At 43.2% G+C, this 13,828-nt stretch overlaps 1 protein-coding gene across 1 annotated transcript in view; it reads left to right on the top strand.

Moving 5' to 3' along the window:
* The window catches only part of LOC128838515 (cytochrome P450 4V2-like), a 67,496-nt gene that overhangs the window by 18,571 nt on the left and 35,097 nt on the right, over nucleotides 1-13,828 (top strand). The window contains 8 exon segments of the mRNA XM_054030768.1: nucleotides 3,788-3,978; nucleotides 4,420-4,489; nucleotides 5,703-5,844; nucleotides 5,846-5,875; nucleotides 5,877-5,957; nucleotides 6,881-7,072; nucleotides 8,066-8,168; nucleotides 9,997-10,109. Coding sequence (XP_053886743.1) covers nucleotides 3,788-3,978; nucleotides 4,420-4,489; nucleotides 5,703-5,844; nucleotides 5,846-5,875; nucleotides 5,877-5,957; nucleotides 6,881-7,072; nucleotides 8,066-8,168; nucleotides 9,997-10,109 — 922 coding nt within the window.

Below are 13,828 nucleotides of genomic sequence, written 5' to 3'. Positions count from 1 at the left end.
AGAGAATTGGATGGGCCGGGGGGGGGGGGGGGGGGATTAGTTTGTTTTCTGCTGCTGAAGGTTAGCAGGAAAACCGCAGCAGTCAACGGGCTTTGCTTGGTATGTGGGAAAGGAGGGTGCAGAAGCTGAAAGACAATGGCTTACCATGGCCGCATGCAAGCCGAATTCTGTTGCCCGGACCTGCATCTGTGATCTCTAACACCAAAGCCACAGGCACTCAATATTAAGATGGAAAATGCGACCTTGTACTGAAATCACATGTGCTATGTAATGTGAATAGTGTTGTTCACCGTGAAAGAGTATAAGCATTGTTCTGTAAAATGTATCTTTTTAATAACTTCTCTCCTTTTTTCCATCCCTCCAGCAGCTGCAAATTTTTCAAGCCTCCCTCCTCCGTCCCGAAGGCTATCTCAGATAAGGCAGCGGAGAAAAAGGACGCGAGACGAGATGTTCTCGGAAATAATGGAATGCACCCGCAATGAAAGATCTCATTTGAATGAGTGGAAGGACATGGTTTCTAAGTACAGGAAAGATGCCAGTGAACGTGAGGTAATGAGGGACGCTCGAGATGCGAAGTGGCAGGCTGCAACGCTGGGGCTGCTGCATGATCAAACGGACATGCTCCGGCATCTGGTGGAGCTTCAGGAACGGCAGCAGGATAACAGAGTGCCGCGGCAGCCGCTGTATAACCTCCCTCCCCCCTCACCATGTTCCATAGCCTCCTCACCCAGACGTGTAAGAACGCGGGGGCGGGGGAGGCTCCGTGCACCCTCCCACTCCACCCCAGTGGACAGCCCAACCAAAAGGCTGTCATTATATTGAATTTTTTCAGTGGCCTTTTACTTCCCTCCTATCCTCCTACCAAACCTCACCCGGATTACCTTGTCGGTTCTCTCCCTATGTTTATAACCAATTAATAATGAATACATGATTTTTAAACGATAGTGACTTTATTTCCTTTAAAAGCAAGCTGTGATTTAAGGGGGGAGGGTGGTTTGCTTACAGGGAATGAGTCAATCAAGGGGGCGGGTTTTCAACAAACAGAACTTTCATACCATAGCCTGGCCAGTCATGAAACTGGTTTTCAAAGCATCTCTGATGCGCAGTGCTTCCTGGTGTGATCTTCTAATCGCCTTGGTGTCTGGCTGCGCATAATCAGCAGCCAGGCGATTTGCCTCAGCCTCCCACCCCGCCATAAAGGTCTCCCCCTTACTCTCCCAGAGATTGTGGAGCACACAGCAAGCAGCAACAACAATGGGGATATTGGTTTGGCTGAGGTCTGACCGAGTCAGTAACGAGCGCCAGCGACCTTTTAAACGGCCAAACGAACATTCTACCACCATTCTGCACTTGCTCAGCCTGTAGTTGAACAGCTCCTGATTCCTGTCCAGGCTGCCTGTGTATGGCTTCATGAGCCATGGCATTAAGGGGTAGGCTGGGTCCCCAAGGATAACTATAGGCATTTCAACATCCCCAACAGTTATTTTCTAGTCCGGGAAGTAAGTCCCTTGCTGCAGCCGTCTAAACAGAGTTTAAACAGAGCCATTTAAACTGAGGACACGAGTGTCATGAACCCTTCCCGGCCAGCCCACGTTGATGTTGGTGAAACGTCCCTTATGATCCACAAGTGCTTGCAGCACCATTGAAAAGTACCCCTTGCGGTTTATGTACTGTGTACCCTGGTGCTCCGGTGCCAAGATAGGGATATGGGTTCCATCTATCACCCCACCACAGTTAGGGAATCCCATTGCAGCAAAGCCATCCACTATGACCTGCACATTTCCCAGAGTCACTACCTTTCGTAGCAGCAGCTCAGTGATTGCTTTGGCTACTTGCATCACAGCAGCCCCCACAGTAGATTTGCCCACTCCAAATTGATTCCTGACTGACCGGTAGTTGTCTGGCGTTGCAAGCTTCCACAGGGCTATCGCCACTCGCTTCTCAACTGTGAGGGCTGCTCTCATCTTGGTATTCTGGTGCTTCAGGGCAAGGGAAAGCAAGTCACAAAGTTCCATGAACGTGCCCTTACGGATGCGAAAGTTTCGCAGCCACTGGGAATCGTCCCACACCTGCAACACTATGCGGTCCCACCAGTCTGTGCTTGTTTCCCAGGCCCAGAATCGGTGTTCCACAGCTATAACCTGCCCCATTAACAGCATGGTCTCCAAAGCACCGGGGCCCGCGGTTTGATAGAATTCCATGTCCATGTCCTCATCACTCTCGCCACCGCGCTGCCATCGCCTACTCCTTGCCGCCTGGTTTTGCAGGTTCTGGTTCAGCATAAACTGCACAATAATGCGCGAGATGTTTATAATGGTCATGACTGCTGTCTTGAACTGAGCGGGCTCCATGCTTGCCGTGATATGGCGTCTGCACTGTTCACCCAGGAAAAAGGCGTGAAATGGTTGTCTGCTGTTGCTTCCCTGGAGAGGGGGGAGGATGTACCCAGAACCGCCCACGACAATGTTTTTGGCCCCATCAGGCATTGGGATCTCAACCCAGAATTCCAATGGGCGGAGGAGACTGCGGGAACTATGGGATAGCTATGGGATAGCTACCCACAGTGCAACGCTCTGGAAATCGACGCTAGCCCCGGTACATGGACGCACACCGCCGAATTAATGTGCTTAGTGTGGTCACATACATTCGACTTTATACAATCTGTTTCCAAAATTCGAATTATATAAATTCAGATTAATCCCGTAGTGTAGACATACCCTGAGACACAGGCTAGGACTCCTCTTAAGATTGCAGCAGGGATTCAGCATAAGGAGCAGACAGGCTAGAGTAGCTAAGGAGAGAAGGCCCACTGACTCCTTTGGCCAGGCTGTGTTGTGATGGTGCAATATTAAGCACATCCATACCTCAAAGACTAGCAGTAGTTGGGAGAGGGGACTGGAGAAGCATCAGTGACACCCCACTAGACACCCCAGCAGAGGGGGAAGGTGGAGTAGACTTGGCTCACCCCAGAATGAGCCAGATGGCTTGGGAGGCTGGGACCAAGCACCCTGAAAGAGCTTTATGGGAAGAGGGAGAGTAGTTGGTCTCACTGCAATAGAAACAGCTATTTGCAGGGGACAGGGACCACAGAAATGTATACTTGGCCAGTCTCCGTCCCATTACCTTAACAGCTCTGTGGGAGATGAATCCTCTTCTCTGAGAAATGTTTGGTAAATGATACCGATGTAATAAATTGGACATTAAGCAGTAACTATCCCTAACCCTCACTTTTCTACATAGTGGAAAAATGAGAGAAGCCACCATTTACAGTTCTCAGTGAAGGTGGGCTTAGCCAGAGCTGGGTTGCTAAATATTTAACAAGGGCTTTTTATTTACCCTTCTCCTCATCCACTTACAGCTCAAGTGCCTTCTCAGTCAGCCCTTGCCTTAGGATAACTTTTTGTTCACAGTATTTGTCTTGCAGCAGCTACAGTTAGCACCAAGCTGTTAGGAGCACTGTGTGATTAGAAGAATTTTGTAGCAAAATGTACTTCCACTTTGCCCCTTATAGTGAGTGGTGCTGGCTGCAACTACCGACATTAATTTATGTATAAAAAATGTTACAAGTCATTAGAGCCACTCTTTACTGTCATCAGTGAAGATGGACTGACAAAGACTACATTGTCCACTGGCAACATTTGAAAAGATTAGCTCTAAGAATCTATCTACCAGTTTTAACTACTCTGGTGAAAGTAATTGTATATTCACTGAGCAGTTCCACAAACAATTCATTGTTTCTTTTTTGGTGAGGTTTTTTATACTTAATTTCCAACTCTTTATTTTGTAGCACTGGAGATAAGTGGCATTCCAGAAGGAAAATGATAACTCCCACGTTCCACTTCACAATCTTAGCTAATTTTCTAGAAGTTATGAACGAACAAGCCAATATTTTGGTTGATAAACTTGAAAAGCACGTTGACAAAGAGCCCTTTGATTGCTTTCTAGACATCACTCTCTGTGCACTGGATATAATCTGTGGTAAGTCCTGGTGATGATTCAACAGTTGCTATAAAAGTGCTGTAAATGATGAGGAGACTACAGCTGTCCACAATGCTACAGTTTCATTTGTTGAGATAATTGACAAAAAAGTACTGGTCTTCCACAACTACTTTTGTATTATCAATAATGAACACATCTTTTCTGTTTTAATTATGTTTGTATCTATCTGAACAATCAAACATTGTGTTATGGGGTGGAACAGGAATATGGAATCTAACCTGAGGGAGAGTTAAAGGAACAGGAATATTAGGGCTAGTCTCACAAAGAGACTACACATTCTAAAAAAAGAGAAACGCCATGAGATGAGGATGTAAATGGCTGCAATGCTTTCATGCAACACCTGGCCGTATGTTCTCAATGTACTTCTGGCTTTCCACCCAGCTAACGTATTCTTAATACGTTTCTCTTTTCTCTTTCTAGAAACTGCGATGGGCAAGAATGTCGGTGCACAGAACAATAGGGATTCTGAATATGTCCGTGCTATTTATAGGTAAGTGTAGCTCTTTCAAGTCTGTCTTATAGTTTTGTTGATGTAGGATTGAGAATGCCAATGCCAGCTATAGCACCTCAAATTTTTCTAAAGCAAAATCCGGTAGGACAACCAGGCCTGCACAAGAGCAACAGTTCACCTACGCACAAGGCCCGCTGTGCAAGTTAGGTCTTTCATTGCCCATGTGTGGGGATTGGGGAGTGTATATAGAGGTAGAGTGGCAGGAGGATGGTAGAACCTATGCAAGCTGTATGTGCACAGATGAGACCTCTGTAATGGCTCCACAAGGCCAGCTGCTATAATGTGTGAACATGTTGCAGTTGCAAATCAGCCCTTCCATAGCTAATATTGGATGGACTAGTCACCATAGTTCCTTTGAGCCTTCTTTGGGGCGGAAGCAGAGGAGCGGGGACACTGAATCTACATAGCACATTGGGCCCAACTCACTGTTGTTTTGCACCTTGTATACACATTTACAGAGTGCAAAGTGAGTGTGAAATGGTGTCAGGTTAGAATGGTAATGTTTTTCACTCGTCGTGTGTTAGTGTAAAAGACTACAGGAGGTGCAACACAATAGTGAAGTAAGAATAAATTAGTCACACCCTAGCAGTGTAAAGTGACCTTACATTGAGTGTAAGTGTAATTTATTCTAATTCCAAGGCCCCTTTTTTTTGCCACAGCAGTATAAAAGCGCGTTAATGACCATAGAATCAGACCATACGGGTCTACATCAGATTATATTAGAACAAGCATTGCATTGGTAATACAATTATTTGTTTTGTGACTGATCCTATTGGAACGCAGATTAATATTGTGGACTTCAGTAGAGTTATTCCAGATTTACATAAGTGTGACCAAGAGAAAAAGTTGGCCCTAGGTTTTTTTTTCATATTGGCAAACTTCTTGGATTAATACTGATTTGTATGGGAAAATAGATTTCACTGGACAGAAGCATTTCTATAAATAAAAATGTGAAAAGTATTATAGCCGATACTGAGCATTATAATTAATTAAAAGTGGATTGAGGGCATCCCTAAAGATTAGACAAAATGGTTTATGTCTGCTACGTCAAGTAGTACTTGCATCATTCTGTCCAGGACCAGGAAATTTGTGAATGTGGTGACAGGAAATTTAGACTTTATTAGGCTCTTGTGGACATGTTGTGAATATGTTTTTAGAAATAAATATTATAATGCTATTTTTGTTACCCTAGGATGAGTGACCTCATTCACCATAGACAGAAGTCTCCTTGGCTTTGGTCTAACTTGATGTACCCTATGTTCCAAGAAGGAAGGGAACAAACTAGAAACCTCAAGATCCTTCACAGTTTTACTGACAATGTAACCCGTTATTCCTTTTTTCTACTGTGTTCCCATCAATAAGGAGAAATAATTTAGTAAATATAGAGATTCCAAATTGTGAAAGTGGTGACAGAGAATCAGCCATTGGGAACATCACCTTATCTGTGGTACATATATAATAGGAGATCTGAATGTTTATGATAATCAGTCCCTAAAGAAGTCCTCTGAAGAGGAGAGAATGTGACTTAGAACTTGTTGCTTGAGTGTTGGTTTTAGCCAATGGGTCACCCTCACATGGTAAGAGTATAACTTAGTTGTAACTGGTGGTAAAAAAAAAAAAATCACATAGAATCATTCTAATTGCTTTAACATGCAACGTTCTGAACATTTTACAATAATCAGATCTCTACACCCTAAGGCCTGTAACAGCTAAAATATTTTAAAATGGCATTCTGCTTTGTTCTGGTGCTTTGCCCAGTACTTAAATATTTCAGTTCAGATCTGAATTTTGAGAAAATGATAGAAATTTAGACTGCATGGAAAACTTAAAAATAAAAACCCCAATGAATACACTTTAGCAAGGAAAAAATACATGGAGATGACCTATTTTTTTATAAAAGTCCACTATTTTCTCTTAATTTTAAATCCATAGAAGTAACATCTGATTTTAATTCATTTTCTCGAGCTACAATGGTGTGCTTAACATGGGTTACCATTCAAATCCTTTCTTTCTACTACAGACACGGTATTGAAGACTCAGAAATGAAGGACAATCAAAGCAAAGAGCCAGCATGGACTTAAAAACTCAGATTCTACATGATTCACAACCCTGACCTGTGCAAACTCAGTGTACAATAGGAAAACAAATACTAAGGGAAATACTAAGGGGGTGGGTATAGATGTTGCTTAATATCACCAACCAGTGCATAGTATGGAGTCAGCGGTAGAGTCAGTCTTTAAATATCTGGGATAAAAGTTATTTTAAAGTACGTGTATTTTAAAATACGTGTATTTAAAGCAGTGGCCACACACTTAGATTGTGGTATCTAAACTGTGGAAAAAATAATATATTGATTTATTTATATTTAAGGTTATTGCAGAAAAAGCCCATGAAATAGAGAATGACACACAACAGAAAGATGACTTCGATGACAACTGCGAACAAAGTGCGCCCAAAAGGAGAAGGGCTTTTCTTGATATGCTTCTCAGTACAACTGATGATGAAGGGAACAAACTGAGCTACATGGATATTCGAGAGGAAGTGGATACTTTCATGTTTGAGGTACTCCATCTAAACTGAATGGTCCCAATCTCTTCCCACAATGAATCTCTTTATACTTCTAATCGTTTTTGTCAGCTGTCTTTGGACCCTTTCCATTACACTTATATTGGTTGGGATACAGGATGACTGGAAATGCTCACACTGGGTGTGGTTCCCTGCCGTACTGCTCCAGTTTTTTGCTGCTGTAACTCCGTACTCCCAGAGGCAATGGAATTAATTGTACTGTGGTTGCTATTACTCTATGGCATAATTAGAGTACATTTGATTAAAATTAAACTACTTGTACTAAAATCTGTTGCTAGTGAACATTCTCTTGTTTTCTTTAGCATATAGTACCTGAATGGCTGAGTTTTATGTTTGTAATATATAATCTTAGCAAAATTAAATTGCTTTGCCCTCTTCTGGTAATTGATGGTAATACTGTATATTTTGTCATGGGATAGTAAAGATAGTGAGTAACTAAAAAGTCAGGTATATTTACATTTCATTATAAAGCGGTGAAGAAAGGCAAATGCCCTTCCAACAGTTGACTGAGGAAAAAATAGTGACTTTAAGATTGCTATACAGTGTTTAAATTATTGTGACTGTCGAGAGAGATTTAGTGGGTCAACAAGTTTATGACTATAAGGAAGCAATAGTAAACCTCTTCCTCATAGAGACTGAATGTAGAGGAAGACCCTTAACCGAGCCAACATAGAAAAGCTAAGTAATAGAAGAGGGCTGGCTTCTGCTTATTAATTATTATGATTTGTTTTAGATTTTTTCTTATCTTAGTCTCCATCCATTCTATTACATAACTGGTTATTTCTTGTTCAGTCTTGGGTACCAAATTGTTACATGATTCATATAGTCTTACTTTTTCTTCTGTATCTATACAGTTAGACTACACCACTATAATATCCCGTATAATATCCCTAATTCTTTGTATATATTTATCTTCATGTGCATGAGGATAATGGAGATCTGAACATCTGAGTAAATCTGTACTCTTAGGGGCATGATACAACAGCTGCTGCTATGAACTGGGCCATCTACTTACTTGGATGCCATCCTGAAGCCCAGAAGAAAGTTCACAGAGAATTGGATGAAGTGTTTGGTAAGTGTCTACTCTTTTCTTGGATGTGGGTGTAAGATTGCATGGTACAGTATATGGTTTACATATTCATTTCTGTGTAGAGGTTTAAAAAGGCAAATAAACCACAGTACTGCCACTGTATGTGCTGTAACTCTTATGTGGCGATATCAATGTCACTAGGACTTGGTTGGATGCTAAGGGAGTTGTAACAGATTTCAGTACTTAGATTGTAAACTTTTTTGGGCAAAAACCATCTCTTATATATTTGTACAGTGCCTAGCACAATGGGGTCCTAGTCCATAACTGGGGCTCTTCAATGCTATCTCAATACTAATAATAGTTTAAGGACATCACAAGAATGAAAATTGAGATAAATGATTCAAACTCATAAGCACAGTGGTGCAGTTGTAGTTTGGTCATCATTTAGAATCATAGAATCATAGAATATCAGAGTTGGAAGGGACCTCAAGAGGTCATCTAGTCCAACCCCCTGCTCAAAGCAGGACCAATTCCCAGCTAAATCATCCCAGCCAGGGCTTTGTCAAGCCGGGCCTTAAAAACCTCCAAGGAAGGAGACTCCACCACCTCCCTAGGTAACGCATTCCAGTGTTTCACCACCCTCCTAGTGAAATAGTTTTTCCTGATATCCAACCTGGACCTCCCCCACCGCAACTTGAGACCATTGCTCCTTGTTCTGTCATCTGCCACCACTGAGAACAGCCGAGCTCCATCCTCTTTGGAACCCCCCTTCAGGTAGTTGAAGGCTGCTATCAAATCCCCCCTCATTCTTCTCTTCTGGAGACTAAACAATCCCAGTTCTCTCAGCCTCTCCTCATAAGTCATGTGCTCCAGACCCCTAATCATTTTTGTTGCCCTCCGCTGGACTCTTTCCAATTTTTCCACATCCTTCTTGTAGTGTGGGGACCAAAACTGGAAACTGGACAAGTTTTTTATCCCACGAAAGCTTATGCCCAAATAAATTGGTTAGTCCCTAAGGTGCCACATGGACTCCTTGTTGTTTTTGCTGATACAGAGGCCTGGTCTACACTGGGGGGGGGGGTGTCGATGTAAGATACGCAACTTCAGCTACAGGAATACCGTAGTTGAAGTCGACATATCTTATTCTGACTTACCTCCCGTCCTCACGGCGCGGGATCGACAGCCGCGGCTCCCCTGTCGACTCCGCTACCGCTGCTCACTCTGGTGGAGTTCCAGAGTCGACGGGGAGCGCGCTCGGGGATCGATATATCGACGCGATATATCGATTCCCGATAAATCGATCGCTACCCGCTGATACGGCGGGTAGTCTGGACGTACCCAGACTAACACAGCTACCACTCTGAAACTTATAACCATCTTATCTTTTAGGTGTCTGCAAATTGGGGGAGGGATAGCTCAGTGGTTTGAGCATTGGCCTACTAAACCCAGGATTATGAGTTAAATTCTTGAGGGGGCCATTTAGGGATCTGGGGCAAAAATCTGTCTGGGGATTGGTCCCCCTTTGAGCAGGGGGTTGGACTAGATGACCTCCTGAGGTCACTTCCAACCCTGATATTCTATGATTGCTTAATTATTTGCTCCATTATCTTTCTGGATACTGAAAAGGATATATCCTTTCTGTTTAGATTGCAAGCAGGGGAGTGGATCTTCCTTTGTGTCTGTAGAGTGCTTTTCAGATTAAGGCCATGATTTCTGTTGGGACTCCTAAATGCTACTGTAATCAAAATAATAAATAAGTGCAAACAAACCAGCTTTGTTAAAGTAGCAAATGTAATACTACAGTGAATTTATAATCAGTTAATCACAGAAGTTCTGGTTTTGGCCCATTCAAACAGATTTTCTCTTCCAGATTTCTTTAAGCAAATGATGCAATACTATGAAGATTTCAGGAATCAACCACTGTTAAAACTTTGGTTAGGACCATTGCCTTTTCTGTTTTTATATCACCCAGATACTGTCGAGGTGAGTATTCCTGTCTCGTTTTTAATAAATCTGTTTGTACAAGTCATGCAATTGTAGCACAAAACATGTCAGAAATTCCCTTAGTGTAATTTATCAATCAGGAGTGTCAAAATATTTGAACTGATGTAATTTCAAGGTTCAAAGGCAACAATTTGTGAACCGGTGCTAATACATTTTCAATATAAAGAGCAAATTGCCAAGGAAAATTCCAGTATAAAAATTTAAGAAATGTATTTAATGTTTTTGCCATGAGTGGGTCTCTTTCCCCTTTATTTCTATGTGTACTGTATGTGCCGCTGACTGAAGCTTATGTACATGTCAGTGGAAGACAGGACCCCTAAAATGTAAACTGCAATACTGAGATAATCTTGTTTCACTTTTTTTTGTTTTGTTTCCTCTTTGCTTGAGTGAGCAAATCTGAGCACATTCAGGGATTTAACTAATCATTATAGTTATTCCCTAATTTAAAATTTTAAGTTGCTTTATCTCCAGAATTTACAGAAAAGATTGCAAATAGCTGGCCATGCAGCACTGACACCAGTCTTAAAAACTTCTTGATGGGTCTAGAGTCTAGGCTTCATGCTGGTCCGCCCCCAGCTTCCCTTTACACAGGGGCATTATAACTCTAGGTGTAACCCACACACCTCTTGGGTGTGGTGTTCTGTCCCATTTAGTGGCACCGAGACCACTTAGAGAAAGATATTAATAAGTCTGCTCTACAGACTTAGCTAAGAGCCATATGGCTTTTAGCTCATGCAGTAGAGGCTCATGCACTAAACTCCAGAGGTCCCAGATACGATCCTGCCCACCAACGACCGGGGTCTGTCTGTGTTACGTAGGCAGGTAGTGGAGCACAGGGACTGCATGCCAGATGCTCCTCCTAGGAGTATGTTGCGTGAGCTAAAGGGATGACACAAATCACTCCATGTCAATGCAACTGAGACACAATACTCCTGGTGTTCTCACTGCAGGGGTGTGAGTACCATCCCCTTTACTATGGCAGCATGCAAATAGTGCAGTCTAGCCCTGAATGGTTTGTAGTTTGCTTGGAGATAAATGCAAAATTTCTTCTTGTATGTCTTTACATTGATTAAAAATACTTCTGTGATTCTGTGATTTAGTTGGGGATTGATCCTGCTTTGAGCAGGGGGTTGGACTGAGGTCCCTTCCAACCCTGATATTCTATTATTCTTGACTAAGTGAGAGGAAATATTTATCCAGGTTTTGGACTGTGGAAAACCTTGAACTTCACTTTGCATTATCAACATAACAGGTTCTGAATGCAGAACTGTGTTAAGGATCCACTAGTTTTCAAATGTCAGTGTTGTGCTATCATCTTTGATGTACAGTTGTTCTTATTAGCAAGTGATATATGGGTGAGATACATTGCACTTTATTAAATAAATAAAATAAATACAAAGAAATCTCTGTACAGGACTTGAGTATGGACAGTCTATCTCAGCGGTTCTCAACAGAGAGTCCGCAAACCCTTTCAAGGGGGCTGTGGGGCCCTGCGACTAAAACCGAGAGTCCAAGCCCCAGCACGTCCCACAGGGCTGAAGCCAGGACCCACAGGGTTAAAGCCCCAATCACCGGTGCCCTCCGCGGGGCTGAAGCCAGGATCAGTGGGGCTAAATCCCAGAGCCCTGCCCCACAGTGCTCCCCATGCAGCAGAAGCCCTGAGCCCCTGGGCAGAGTTGGGAGGCACAGGGGTGTTGCCCCTGCCCCCCAAACTACACTGCAAGAGCAGCGCAGTCACGGAGCAGCTTCACACACCCCCTCCACCTCCTTCTCTCCTCATCCCCTGGCCAGGTCAGAGGTGGGAAGACAGAACTGGGCAGTGCGGGACACCTGCTGCTCTGGCCGGTGCCATGGAGCAGGCAGCCATGGCATTCCCTTGTCTCCTGCTGGTGCAGGGGGTTGAAGCTGCTCCTCTGCTCCCAGCCCGCTTTGCTCACGCAGCCAGTAAGAGTCACCCGGGTTGGGGGACCCAGCTCCATGGCTGGCAGAGCCCTTGGAGAACAGAGAGGCTCCAGGGGAGCCCTCCCAGCACACAACCCCTAGCTACCCCCCGGCCTGCACCCTGAGCTACTCCTCTGCCTGCACACAGCCCTTAGGTATCCCTTTCCCTGCACCCTGAACTGTTTTCAAACTTTTTGAGCTGAGTCCCCCACCTTTGAGTTATAACACTGGTCTACAATTTTTGAGAAGTCATCTGCTTCAAAGATAAAATGTGCTATTTATTATGTATTTTGATGTGCTGAATTCAAATATGACAATTAAAACAACTGATTGGCTACTGTTTCTAAGATATTTAAGTTTTTACATTTTATGTCTATGTATATTGTGTAGATAGTAGAGTTTTAATCATAAATTGTAAACCTAGGTATTTTCATGTGTTTATGGTTGCTTTACATGATAATATTTCACCTGTCCTGTTTATGGAACACTTTAAAAATCAGCAAAAGGGTTATATAAATAAAATTTATTATGAAACAAAAGGCAAAAAACTATTATGTACATAGTTTAGTCCTATTCAGTGTCTACTCGGCGCTTCTTGGCTTGTCTCTTGTATTCATTAAATGGAGCATCTCTTCTCACTGTCCAGCAATAGTCTGCAAGCATTGATGGGCTCCATTTGCCCTGATAGTGTTTCTCCATTGTTGCAATGTCCTGGTGAAATCGCTCGCCGTGCTCGTCGCTCACTGCTCCGCAGTTCGGTGGAAAAAAATCTAGATGAGAGTGCAAAAAATGAATCTTTAGTGACATGTTGCAACCAAGGCTTTTGTATGCCTTGAGGAGGTTTTCCACCAACAACCTGTAGTTGTCTGCCTTGTTGTTTCCAAGAAAATTGATTGCCACTAACTGGAAGGCTTTCCATGCCGTCTTTTCCTTGCCACGCAGTGCATGGTCAAATGCATCATCTCGAAGACAACAAAGACACCTTCCTTTATCTTAGCTTCACTTAAGCTTGGAAATTTTCCACGGAGGTACTTGAAAACTGCTTGTGTTTTGTCAATGGCCTTGACAAAGTTCTTCATCAGACCCAGCTTGATGTGTAAGGGTGGTAACAAAATCTTCCTTGATTCAACAAGTGGTGGATGCTGAACACTTTTCCTCCCAGGCTCCAATGACTGTTGGAGTGGCCAATCTTTCTTGATGTAGTGGGAATCTCTTGCACGACTATCCCATTCGCAGAGAAAACAGCAGTACTATGTGTATCCAGTCTGCAGACCAAGCAAGAGAGCAACAACCTTCGAATCGCCACAAAGCTGCCACTGATGTTGGTCATAGTTTATGCACCTCAAAAGTTGTTTCATGTTGTCATAGGTTTCCTTCATATGGACTGCATGACCAACTGGAATTGATGGCAAAACATTGCCATTATGCAGTAAAACAGCTTTAAGACTCGTCTTCGATGAATCAATGAACAGTCTCCACTCATCTGGATCGTGAACGATGTTGAGGGCTGCCATCACACCATCGATGTTGTTGCAGGCTACAAGATCACCTTCCATGAAGAAGAATGGGACAAGATCCTTTTGACAGTCACGGAACATGGAAACCCTAACATCACCTGCCAGGAGATTCCACTGCTGTAGTCTGGAGCCCAACAGCTCTGCCTTACTCTTGGGTAGTTCCAAATCCCTGACAAGGTCATTCAGTTCACCTTGTGTTATGAGGTGTGGTTCAGAGGAGGAGGATGGGAGAAAATGTGG

The sequence above is a fragment of the Malaclemys terrapin genome, chromosome 5, assembly GCF_027887155.1.
Source record: "Malaclemys terrapin pileata isolate rMalTer1 chromosome 5, rMalTer1.hap1, whole genome shotgun sequence".
Taxonomy (NCBI): domain Eukaryota; kingdom Metazoa; phylum Chordata; order Testudines; family Emydidae; genus Malaclemys; species Malaclemys terrapin.
This window is presented reverse-complemented; position numbering and strand designations above follow the sequence as displayed.